Source organism: Natrix helvetica (genome assembly GCF_964273705.1).
Source record: "Natrix helvetica genome assembly, chromosome: 1".
NCBI classification, from domain to species: Eukaryota; Metazoa; Chordata; class Lepidosauria; order Squamata; family Natricidae; genus Natrix; species Natrix helvetica.
This window is the reverse complement of record NC_138548.1, coordinates 356,838,683-356,850,893: the sequence shown is the minus strand read 5'-3', so window position 1 is coordinate 356,850,893 and position 12,211 is coordinate 356,838,683. Positions and strand designations below refer to the sequence as shown.

At 46.1% G+C, this 12,211-nt stretch overlaps 1 protein-coding gene across 3 annotated transcripts in view; it reads left to right on the top strand.

The window, feature by feature from the left end:
* Position 1: 1 nt before the first annotated feature.
* LOC309384284 (uncharacterized protein) overlaps positions 2-12,211 on the top strand; it is a 47,880-nt gene continuing 35,670 nt past the window's right edge. Inside the window, exons 1-2 of one of the 3 annotated variants that reach the window (XM_081937598.1) lie at positions 2-129; positions 8,220-12,149. In XM_081937598.1, coding sequence (XP_081793724.1) covers positions 8,532-9,749 — 1,218 coding nt within the window. In that variant the 5' untranslated portion in view covers positions 2-129; positions 8,220-8,531 and the 3' untranslated portion in view covers positions 9,750-12,149. Of the gene's footprint in view, positions 130-8,219; positions 12,150-12,211 lie in introns of those variants that run through there. The other 2 variants (XR_014174022.1, XR_014174023.1) reach the window with 2 other exon arrangements.

The window sequence follows — 12,211 nt, the reverse complement described above, 5'->3', positions numbered from 1 at the left end:
CAGGAAAGGGGGAAAATAGGGGCTGGGAACCCAGTTTCGGGCCCCTGCTGCTTCCCGTTCTGGTCTCCCGACGGCTTTTAAGAACCAGGGCTGCGAGCCTCTCGGGGAGGGGCGCTCAAGGGCCGCCAGGTGGGCAAGGACGCTGCGAGAGGGGGAGGGGTTGGGGGAGGGGAAAGGAGGAGGGGGAATCCCCAGTTGCGGGGAGGGGAGGAGGGATTCCTTGGGGGAGGGAGGGAGAGCGAGGTGGGGTTTCCCCAGTTGCGCCCCCTCCCCTTCCCAGTCTCCGCCTTTCCTTGCAAGGTTTTCTGCTCCGTGGGAACCGCTGCGCCGCCGCTTCTCCTCTTCCTCCTCCTCGGTTGCTGCTCCTGCGAACGGCTCTCCGACTCCCCTTAAAATCCTCCCTCCCATTCTCCCCCCCCCCCACCTTCCCTGCAGCCCAACATTTGGTGCAGACGGGCTCCCGGTGGGAGGCCGCCTGGTGTTGCGGGAGGTTGGGCACCACCGTTCCCACGTTCCGCTGTGGCTGCTGGGGAGGATCCGCCTCCCAGGGTCTGGAGGGGAGGAAGAGGATCTGGGCTCAGAGGGATGGTGGCTGGAGGGGCTCCCTCCGAGGGCGTGAACCCTGCTAGGAGGAGCCCAATGGCATCTGAAGGTGGGCTTGCTTTGAGATGCAGCACCTGAATCTGCCTCTCTGACCTGCCCAGATTCCCTTTCGGGTGACGGCTGAATCCCCGTTTCTCTGTCCCCGTGTAAGGGAACAGCCCTGTCTGCGGACATTTTCAATTTTTATTTCTTTTATGGGTTGTATAACCTACCCTGAAAAAGAAGCCCTCCCCTGTTTTTTTTTTAACAAACAGCTGTGCAAAATGATCCAAGAGGCTTCTGTGATGTATTTAGAAAGATAAAAGATTCTCAGGTCAAGGGACAGGCCTGTGACTCCCCTTAAAGAACTGCCTTTGAGCATTTTGGGGAAGAGAGGCTGGTGTGCAGAAGAGGCAGGTTGGTTGAGCTCTAGAGAGGCTTCAGATTTTGGAATAAAATGCTGCACGGAGAGTTCCTGTTTATATTTATATAAGTCCCACAGAGAGGGACTTCTTCGGGTGCCGTCCGCTAAACAGTGTCGGGGGGCGACACCCAGGAGCAGAGCCTTCTCTGTGATGGGCCCAGCCCTGTGGAATGACCTCCCCCGTGACATCAGGATTACTTCCGATCTCCGCTCCTTCCGTGTACAGCTGAAGACCCACCTCTTTCAATTATCTGGCCTGGCTCAACCGTAAATTTTTTCTTATTCCTCCTGACAGTCCTTTTAAATTTTAAATTGTGGTATTACTAATGGGGTATTTTAATGGTGACTTTTAACTGTCTAAATGTGATGTAATTTGTTACCTCCTCCGTGCATGTATGTCTTTGTATATAATAAATAAATAAATAAATATTTATTTCTTAGCCGCACCCTCTCCCGAAGGACTCGGGGCGGCGTACAATGAAACATATGAAATAAATATGTGGACAAAACAAACATATAACAGAGACATATACCGAGACATACACAAGGAGGAGGTCGGCTGATGAATAAAAAACAATTAGAATACAGTGATTAAAAACCCCTAAATAATTAAATATAATTAAAATACCCAATTAAAAACCCGTCAGGAGCGATATGGTTAGATCAAAGTTGAGCCAGGCCAGCTACTTGGAATAGGTGGGTCTTAAGCTTAATACGAAAGGAGCGGAGGTCAGAGGTATTCCTAATATCCGGAGGGAGGTCATTCCACAGGGCTGGGCCCGCCACAGAGAAGGCTCTACTCCTAGGCGCCGCCCCCCGACACTGTCTAGTGGACGGCACCTGGAGGAGGCCCTCTCTGTGCGAGCGGATTGGTCGCAGGGATGTATGGGGCAGAATACGATCCCGCAAGTAACTAGGTCCTGAGCCATGGAGCGCTTTAAAGATTGTTATCAAAACCTTGAAACGCACCCGATAGACCACAGGAAGCCAGTGCAGCTCGCGCAGGAACGGTGTCACATGGGAGTACCTAGTACTCCCCATAATTACCCGCGCGGCTGCGTTCTGGACCAACTGTAGCCTCCGGGTGCATTTCAAGGGAAGCCCCATGTAGAGAGCATTACAGTAGTCCAAGCGAGACGTCACCAGCGCATGAGTGACTGTGTGTAAGGCGTCCCGGTCCAGTAGGGGGCGCAATTGGCGCACCAGGCGAACCTGGTGGAACGCCCCCCTTGCCACGGCTGTCACATGGTCATCCATGGACAGCTGGGCATCCAGGAGGATGCCCAAATTGCGCACCCGCTCCACGGGGGCAAGTTGAATGCCCCCAATGGCCAATGATGGAGTTAATTGGCTGAACCGGGGAGCTGGTACCCACAGCCACTCCGTCTTGGAGGGGTTGAGCTTGAGTCGGTTGTCATCCATCCAGATCCGTACGGCTTCCAAACACCGGGACATCACTTCGATGGCCTCGTTGGGGTGGTTCGGGGTGGAAAAGTACAGCTGAGTATCATCAGCGTACAGGTGGTATCCCACCCCGAAACCACGGATGATCTCACCCAGCGGCTTCATATATGTGTTGAACAGGAGTGGCGAGAGGACCGACCCCTGTGGCACCCCACAAGTAAGGGGGCGTAGGGTCGACCTCTCTTCTCCTGCCAACACACGCTGCGTCCGGCCAGAAAGGTAGGAGCCGAACCACCGCAAAACGGTGCCCCGGACCCCCAACCCCTCCAGCCGGCGCAGCAGGATACCATGGTCGATGGTATCAAAAGCCGCCGAGAGGTCTAATAGGACCAGGATAGAGGAACAACCTCTATCTCTGGCCCTCCAGAGATCATCCACCAACGCGACCAAGGCCGTATCCGTGCTGTGACCGGGGCGGAAGCCGGACTGGCGCGGGTCTAGATAATCATTTTCCTCCAGATGACGTGGAAACTGGTAGGCCACCACACTCTCTACAACCTTCGCCAAAAAGGGAAGGTTGGAGACAGGACGATAATTGGCCAGCTCCAAAGGGTCCAGGGAAGGCTTCTTGAGCAAGGGTCTCACCACCGCCTCTTTCAAGGCGGCCGGGAGAGACCCCTCGCTCAACGAAGCATTCACTAGGCCCAGGAGCCAGTCTCGTGTAACCTCCCAGGATGCCAGTACAAGCCAGGAGGGGCACGGGTCCAATAAACATGTGGTGGGTCGCAGTCGTCCACGCATTCTGTCCAAATCCTCGATGGCAACCAAGTCAAACTCCTCCCAGATCGATTCCTCAAGACTCGCCATGGACGTCTCCATTGGACCACTGACAGGGACCCAATCCCTCCGGATTTGAGCGATTTTATCCTGCAGATATTTACCAAATTCCTCTGCCCTGCCCTGTAGAGGGGCCTCCCGCGGCCTCTGAAACAAGAGGGAGCGGGACACCCGAAACAGGGCGGCAGGGCGGTTCTCCGCGGATGCAATGAGAGTGGCACAATATTGGCGTTTGGCCACTCTCAATGCCACAAGGTACGTCCTTAAATGGGCTCGTGCCTGTGTTCGATCAAATTCGGAGCGAGAGGATCTCCAACGACTCTCTAGACGTCTCTTGCGGCATTTCATCACCCTTAGTTCCTCGGTAAACCAAGGGGCCAGGGTGGATCGTTGCCGCCGGAGAGGCCGCAAAGGCACACACAATATGTGTGTATTTGGATGTTTATGTGTTTGCACATATGTTTTTTATGTTTTATTGTACGCCGCCCCGAGTCCTGTCTGGAGAGGGAGCGGCTAATAAATTCAAATTAATTATTATTATTATTATTATTATTATTATTATTATTATTATTATTATTATTATTATTATTATTATTATTATTATTATTATTATTATTATTATTATTATTTTATTCAGCCAGCCCTGCTTCCTCTAGTTATTATATTCCATTCTCCCCTTTCCAATTTTCAGTTTCCTCCCAATTTCAGGTCTGTGGTAGGTATGGTATTTCTCTGAGTCTCTCCACCTTCACTTTTATAGCTTTCAGTTTCTGTAAATATTTAAGTATTTTAACATAATGTAAATCTCAGGCAATTCAGAACCTGCTAACTTCAGGCTGACACGTTATATGATGCTATTTGTCTGGGCTTTTTTTTTTAAAGGGAAGGGCCAGGTCCATTTTCCTCAGGCAATTCAAAAGGATAAATCACTGTCTGGATCAATCATTTTTAATGCAAAACAGTTCATTAAGTTTAACACTAAGGGCATTGCCCACACATGCTCCCACATATTAAAAGTTCCTCACCATAGGATATTGGGAAAAGAAAGGAAGTTTTCAGATTTGGGATAATGTCAGCGTTCCAAATATCATGCAGAATTAAATCAAAAGTCCAAGGCAGAGCTATCCTTAAAGTTCCAATTTAATAAGACAGACATGTTGGCATTGAACTGTGGAATCCCAAATCTGAAAACTTCCTGGCATTCCACCCAGTTGAAAGTTCATGATCTTATTCCCACACCCATAAATCCATCGCATGGTCCAATCTTCTTCAGCCATGCTGACATTTCAACCCCGCTGGTTCCAGTCAGGTGCAGAGGTGCGGAGACAAAAGATGACCTTGGCTTCTATAAAGGAATGACAACAACACATTCCACAACTCTACTCCTTTCTATTCCCCCCTCCCAATTACTACACTAATGAAACAGCATAGTGAATTAATAGAAAGTGTGACAGGCCAAAGATCCTAAAAGGAACATAACTACAGGCCTGACGGTATTAGCATTTAGATGAACATTTTGTCCCCATAGCTCTCCATTTTAAAAAAGTACTTAACCTTGACCCTGGCTCAACAGCAGTAACTGTGAACAGGATCTAGGACTTCCAGTGGACAGTCACCCCAAGTATGAGCTAGCAATGTGCTGCAGTTGCAGAAAAGCCAATGCAGTCCTAGTCTGCATCAACAGTGGGATAGTACGAAGAGCACGTGAAGTCCCAGATACAATACAATACAATAGTAGAGTTGGAAGGGACCTTGGAGGTCTTCTAGTCCAACCCCCTGCCTAGGCAGGAAACCCTATACCATTCCAGACAAATGGCTATCCAACATCTTCTTAAAGACTTCCAGTGTTGGGGCATTCACAACTTCTGGAGGCAAGCTGTTCCACTGATTAATTGTTCTAACTGTCAGGAAATTCCTCCTCAGTTCTAAGTTGGTTCTCTCCTTGATTAGTTTCCACCCATTGCTTCTTGTTCTACCCTCAGGTGCCTTGGAGAAGAGTTTGACTCCCTCTTCTTTGTGGCAACCCCTGAGATATTGGAACAATGCTATCATGTCTCCCCTAGTCCTTCTTTCTCTTAAGCTAAACATACCCAGTTCCTGCAACCGTTCTTCATATGTTTTCGCCTCCAGTCCCCTAATCATCTTTGTTGCTCTTCTCTGCACTCTTTCTAGAGTCTCCACATCTTTTCTACATCGTGGCGACCAGAACTGAATGCAGTATTCCAAGTGTGGCCTTACCAAGGCCTTATAAAGTGGTATTAACACTTCACGTGATCTTGATTCTATCCCTCTGTTGATGCAGCCTAGGAGCCTAGATGCAGCCTAGATGCAGCCAAAGGTGCGCTATCAAGACACAGCTGCACTTTGTTTTTCCTTGACGACAGTTCTGAAGAAAATTCTTGGATGCGAAGCGAAACATCTTCAAGGAAAAACAAAGGAAGTCCAATCGCCTCTTGAAAAAAACCCTTTTGGGGTAACCATGACCTAGATGACTGAGGCTCTGCATAGACATCACATGAAATGCTAGTTCTGCATATACTGACTGGTAAAACCGCACTTGGAATACTGCACCCAGTTTTGGTCACCATGATACAGAAAAGATATGGAGACTCTAGAAAGAATTCAGAGAAGAGCAACAAAGAGGATTAGGGAATTGGAAAGCTAAAACATACAAAGAAAAGTTGCAGGAACTGGGTATGTCTAATACAGAGAAGGACTAGGGGGGGACATGATAGCAATCTTTCAATATTTGGAGGCTGACAAAAGAAAGGATTGGCTTATTCTCCAAAACGTCTGAGAGCAGGAGAAATAACAGAGACTTACCAAAAAGGAATCCAACCTAGAATTAAGGAGAAATGTCTTGTCAGTGAGAACAAACAGTGGCATGGCTTGCTTCCAGAAATTGTGCGTGTTCCATCAGGCGAGGTTTTTAAGAGGAGATTGGACAGCCATTTGTCCGGAATGGTATAGTATCTCCTGCTTAGAAAGTTGGTCCCTTCCAATTCTTATTTTGTAATTCTGTTAGAACCTCATGAACATTTAGGGCTTAGCATGTAGCTAATTTTCAGAAGCTAATTAGTGTCACATTTCACTATTTCACTTGGGTCAGTTGCAAAGGGAGGTTGCTAGGAGTCGAGCAGGTCGAAAGCACGTAAAAAACGCAAGTAGAAAAATAGGGAACACTTTGATGGGAAGGTAACAGCGTTCTGAGTGATTTTGGTGTTTAAGTCATGCCAGCCACATGACCACGGAGACGTCTTCGGACAGTGCTGGCTCTTCGGCTTTGAAACAGAGATGAGCACCGCCCCCTAGAGTCGGGAACGGCTAGTACATATGTGCGAGGGAAACCTTTACCTTTAGGAGTCAAGCATGTAATCCAGTGATGGATTTCAAATTTTTTTAGAACCTCTTCTGTAGGTGTGGCCTGCTTTGTGGGAGTGGCTTGCGGCAATGTGACCGGGTGGGAGTGGCTTGCCAGCTATGTGACTGAGTGGGAGTGGCTTGGCACTCATGTTGTTGGGTGGGCTTGACCAACTTGTAAAATGTGGTGAAACTCACTTAACAACGCTCTTGCTTAGCAACCAAAATGTTGGCTCAGAAACTCTGGCATTTGAAGCATGCAAATCTTAAAGCTGTCAAATTACAAGAACCTTGCACACCTAACCCTTTAGAAAAAAAAACCCAGAGGTGTTCAAACTTGACAGCTTTAAGACTTTAAGGTATAGATAGGACTCTTAGAGGCAGATGGGGCGATTGGTGAGCCAGCCAATCAGTGAGCGGCGGGCGGGGCAAGCGTGGTGCGGACGGGCAGGGGGAGAGAGCTGGAACCAGTTCTAAAAGACACGGTAGATTTGTGGAACCTCTTCTATAGAAGAGGTTAGAACTGACAGGAACCCACCCCTGATGTAATCATTGAAAACATCTTGCAAACTCCTTAGGTAGATATGGAACAAATGTGTTTTTCCAACTCCTGTCGGGAGATGGCGCTCATGAAGGCAACATCTGTGCCTAGAAAGCCAACAATACAGTAGCTGCATTTGTGGTTGAGCTTAAAGGAGTTAAAACCATCAAGTTACTTTTATTGCTAGAAAGGACAGGAGGAGCCGAGAAGCTCAAAAGGAATTTCCTCTTCCTGCCCACCCCTGGGAGGCGGGTGATGGGCATAGTGGCTTTTGTGCTCTTCCAAGGGTGGAAGCAGCAGCTGGAAGGTGAGTTGAGGGCAGGTTGGAGGAGAGGCTATAGGAGCAAGAAAGGCTGTTTGGTTTGGGTGCTGCCAACCGGTGAATATTTATGATGGTTGCAACATCCCACGCTCATGATCCCCATTTGCGACCTTGCAAGCTAGCTTCTCATAAGCAAAGTCAGTGGGGATGCCGGCAGGATCCTTACAAGTGACAATCGTGAAATTGACTTTTAACAACCCACAGTGATCTGCTTAACAAGTGCAGAGGAGCAGATGTAAGTGGGCACTGCCCTGTGGCATCCTGCTTCATGATCAGGCTGCTTTGTGATGCAGATGCCAGTCCCAATTGCTGTAGATAAGTGAGGACACCTTGAATTGGGATGTCACCAGAATGGCCATGGACAGTATTTTCTGCCCTTACTTGGAGCTGAGGACATTTTTCACACGGTTTTTCTACATATATACCTTTATAGGTGTGTGTATTTGGAATTCTCTCTGTATGCATATATCTACAATTGTATAATCTATCCCTAGCACTTCCAGATATATTTGATGATAACTCTTTGCAGTGCTAAGAACTTACGATTGATACAAATCAGTAAGAGAATTTCATGACTGAATGGCTATTTGAACTTGGATCTCTCTAATCTATCAATCATAATATAGGAGGTTATTCTAGCATCATAGCATGTTTGCTTTTCAATGGGATGTGTACTTTTTTCTTTTTCTCACATTTTCTGTAACCATTTTATAAATAATTAAAGTTACACTTTTCTTTGCATCTTACAGACAAAGAGGATGCCAATAAGAGCACTCTGGACAACTGAGAGTAACAAGCAATGTTAAAAAATCAAGCCAGAAGTTGTTTTACATTTCCTTCAGAAAACCACACAATTCTTCTCCTTCCCCAGAAGCCGGGAAACAAAGGATAGAAAAAAAGAAGATATTTTAAGCTGGAATTAGTAATTTATATAGAACACAAGAATACATTATATGAAAAGATCAGAGGAGATTATTTTTCCATTCAGAAAAAGAAGGAAATAATCTGGAAGTCAATGCAGAGTAAAAAGTCACATTGGACCGTCACCTAGGGCAGACATAATGCAGGCTTCACATTGTGAGGAAGAAAACGCTTTGAATCAAAGTTCCACCCAACAAGGATCACACATATTTTTGACCTCTTCAATATCAATGGTGGAACAGCTTCATAGATCTGCCTATTGTGAGAAAGGAGCAGATTGCAAGTCACAGCTGATTATGGACAACAGGATCCACATTGGAGAAAAGCCATATAAATATTCTGAATGTGGCAAAAACTTTAGTCAAAACTGCTCCCTTGTGGTTGATGGAAGGACCCACACAGAACAGGCACCGTACATATTTTCCCAATGTGATGAAAGCTTTGGCATGCATAGCAACTTGGTAATACATCAGAGGACTCACAACAGGGAGAAATCATATAACTGTCCTGATTGTGGGAAGAGTTTCATTGGAAATTCTCACCTCATGAGACACCTGAGGACTCACACAGGAGAGAAACCCTTTGAGTGTCCCGCTTGTGGGAAAAGTTTCAGTCAGAATTCCACCCTGGTGAAACACCAGAGGACTCACACAGGGGAGAAGCTCTTTGAATGTTCTGACTGTGGGAAAAGTTTCAGTCAGAATTTCAACCTGATGATACACCAGAGGACTCATACAGGAGAGAAACCCTTTGAATGTCCCGACTGTGGAAAAACTTTCAGTCAGAATTCCAACCTGGTGATACATCAGAGAACTCACACAGGGGAGAAATTGTATGACTGTCCTGATTGTGGGAAAAGTTTCATTACAAATTCCCACCTGGTGATACACCAGAGGACTCACACAGGAGAGAAACCTTTTGAATGTCCTATTTGTGGGAAGAGTTTCAGTCAGAATTACAGCCTGGTGATACACCAGAGGACCCACACAGGAGAGAAACCTTTTGAATGTCCTGATTGTGGGAAATGTTTCAGTCAGAATTCACACTTGGTAATACACCAGAGGATTCACACAGGAGAGAAACCATATGAGTGTCCAGAGTGTGGGAAAAGTTTCAGTCGGAATTCCAGCCTGGTGGTACACCAGAGGATACATACAGGAGAGAAACCGTATGAGTGTCCAGATTGTGGCAAAGATTTCAGTAGTAGGTCTAGTCTTCTAAGTCATGTAGGCTTACACACAGGGGAGAAACCTTTCAAATGTCCAGTCTGTGGACGGTACTTCATGCGTAAATCATCTCTTATTGCACACAAGGAAATCCACACAAGACAAACATTGATGAGTTTAGAGAAGGCTTGAATTTGATTTCTGATCTCTCATTGGGAGTGTAGGTGAGAAATTGACTGCAGGTAATCCTCTACTTACAGTCATAATTGAGCTCAAAAGTTATGTTGCTAAATTTGTTAAATGAGTTTTGCCCCCTTTGATGACTTTTCATGCCATATTTGTTAAGTGAATCAATGTAGTTGTTAAATGAACAACATGGTTGTTAAGTGAATCTGATTTCCCCATTGACTTTGTCAGGTTGCAAAAGGTGATCCCATGACCCTGGGAAGTGCAACCATTATAAAAGTCAGTTGTCAAGTATCCAAAGGTAAATCCCATGACCATAGGGATGCTGAAATGCTCATAAGTGTGAAAAATGCTCACAAGTCACTATTTTCATTGTAACTTTGAATGGCCACTAAGCAAACTGTTGTAAGTCAAGGACTACCTGCATTTGAATTCTGGCCTAATGCTTTTAAGTGAACACATCTCAGAATAAGACAGGTAGATGGAGGGGAAAAAAGAGAGGAAAATCTGAATTTGAAAAACGCTAACTACCAATTTCTGATTATCAGCAAAGAATTTCTGGATATTTCCTGTTGCAGAAGTACGGGAATTCCTCAAAAAGGCTTTTGGGTTGTGCTTTTTTTGTATATCAATTATGTAATTCCCATATGTGGAGTTTCCACCTTCTACCTGGGTGTCCTCCAGCTTTTGAGCGCCAGAATTCCCCAGCCACTATACAAGGAGTAATGGATGTACAACTCTAATGGGGCCTGCCAATTCGTTGCCTGTTAAGTGAGACTGTTTTTCTTAACTAATCTCAGCTCTCCCTGATGCAGCCATTAAACGTGTGAGTCGTTAGGTGGAACAGTGGCTACCTCAGTGTTGGGGGAAGCTCTTGGAGTCCCAAGCGTGGGCCAGGATTCCCTTCCCTAGGCCTCTCCCAAACACCCGGTGCTCTGCTTCCCAACTCTTGTGTTCCCCCAAGCCTTTCCTTCTCCCACAGTTCCCACCCAACCTTTCCCCCTCCCCAGGCCTTTTCCCACTCCCACTGGATATCTGAAGCCCTTAGGCCAAACTCTCACCCCACAAGGCTTCATACCCAAAACCTCCTTATATTTTGAAGGTTTCTAATCTCACGTTGTGAATGGAGGGTAGACCAAACATTCCTGGGCTGCATGACTGTGTCCTGAGAGCATTCATCGTTTTCAGTGTGCCCAGGATACACCAATGGACCACGCAATGTACTTGTGGAAGCAGCCGCCGTTTTGCCACACCTGCCTCAGGGCCAAAATGGTGGCTGCTTTTGAGTCACTGTTGTGTGGGAGAAACTGCCCTGTTTCGCTACCGTAACATTCTGCAGACTGTCTTAAGGAGTTGGGGTGCTCTTAAAATGAGGGATGACTCCGGGATATCTCCAAAAAGTAACTGTATGATGGGTGTGCGGGGAGTTGGCCCAAGGCCCAGTGATAAAAAGCAGTGTACAATTTCACAGGTAAAGCCTGTTCTGCCTTGCAGGTGAACCTGCTGAAGAGCTGTAGGAATATTGAGTTAAAAAGAAAAGATATCCTGGGTTGGTTAGCAACTCCTGCTGGGATCTCGCCTTTTTGGAGGTGTCTGCTTATTACCGTTTGATAGCTGCTGGGTGACAGCAGGACCAGGTTGCTGAAAAAATTGTTGCATTCCCTTGTTGGTGGCGATGTAAGGAAAAAAATTGATCAGTGGAAAATGTTTCATTCTTAAAAATGCATTGTGTAAGAACTGTCATTAGCTTTTGGCAAGGAAAAGGTGGATAGTGTTGCTATGAACATCTGGGCAAGGCAAAATGCTCAGTCTCCTCAAACTGTGAGATGTGCAGTGAATAAATTTAATAATAAAATTAATAACAAAAAGATAACGTAAAGCCCTTTTCTGAACTATCCGACTTGCTGGGTTTCTAACACATTACAATTGTTAAGCTACCTGTAACCTGTCCCTTGTGAGTTCTGCATCTCTATAACCAATCTGTCTTACTCAGTTTCCCTTCCCTCCTCATTAAAAATTTAAAGTTTCAGTTCCAATTGTGCATCAGTCCAGCCATTCTGTCCCTCTGATGACGTGAGCTGCAGTTAGGCTTCTACCTCTTAATTTATTGTTACATTGCTATCTGCCCCAGTCCTAAATTCTATGAAAGTACGACATTTCATTAGGCGCAGTTAAAAAATTTGAATGGCTGAACTGGATTTGTTTTGTTTGGCATTCTTCTCGGTTTCAGGGCTGGTCTTCTCCATCACTATTAGTCTGAGAGATGGAAATAAGGACATTTCAAACTGGGCATCTAAGCTACGGTTTCCCTTGTAACTTTACAACCCCTAAAGCAGCCGTTGGTTGTGCCAGTGGGTTTGTAAGCTTTGAAAATCATAACATTACAGAGGATCTGTCTGACTTCCCTGATGATTCTCCCAATTCTGAACCGAATCTGGACATTGTGAAAGTAGAGGTCCCCATGGATG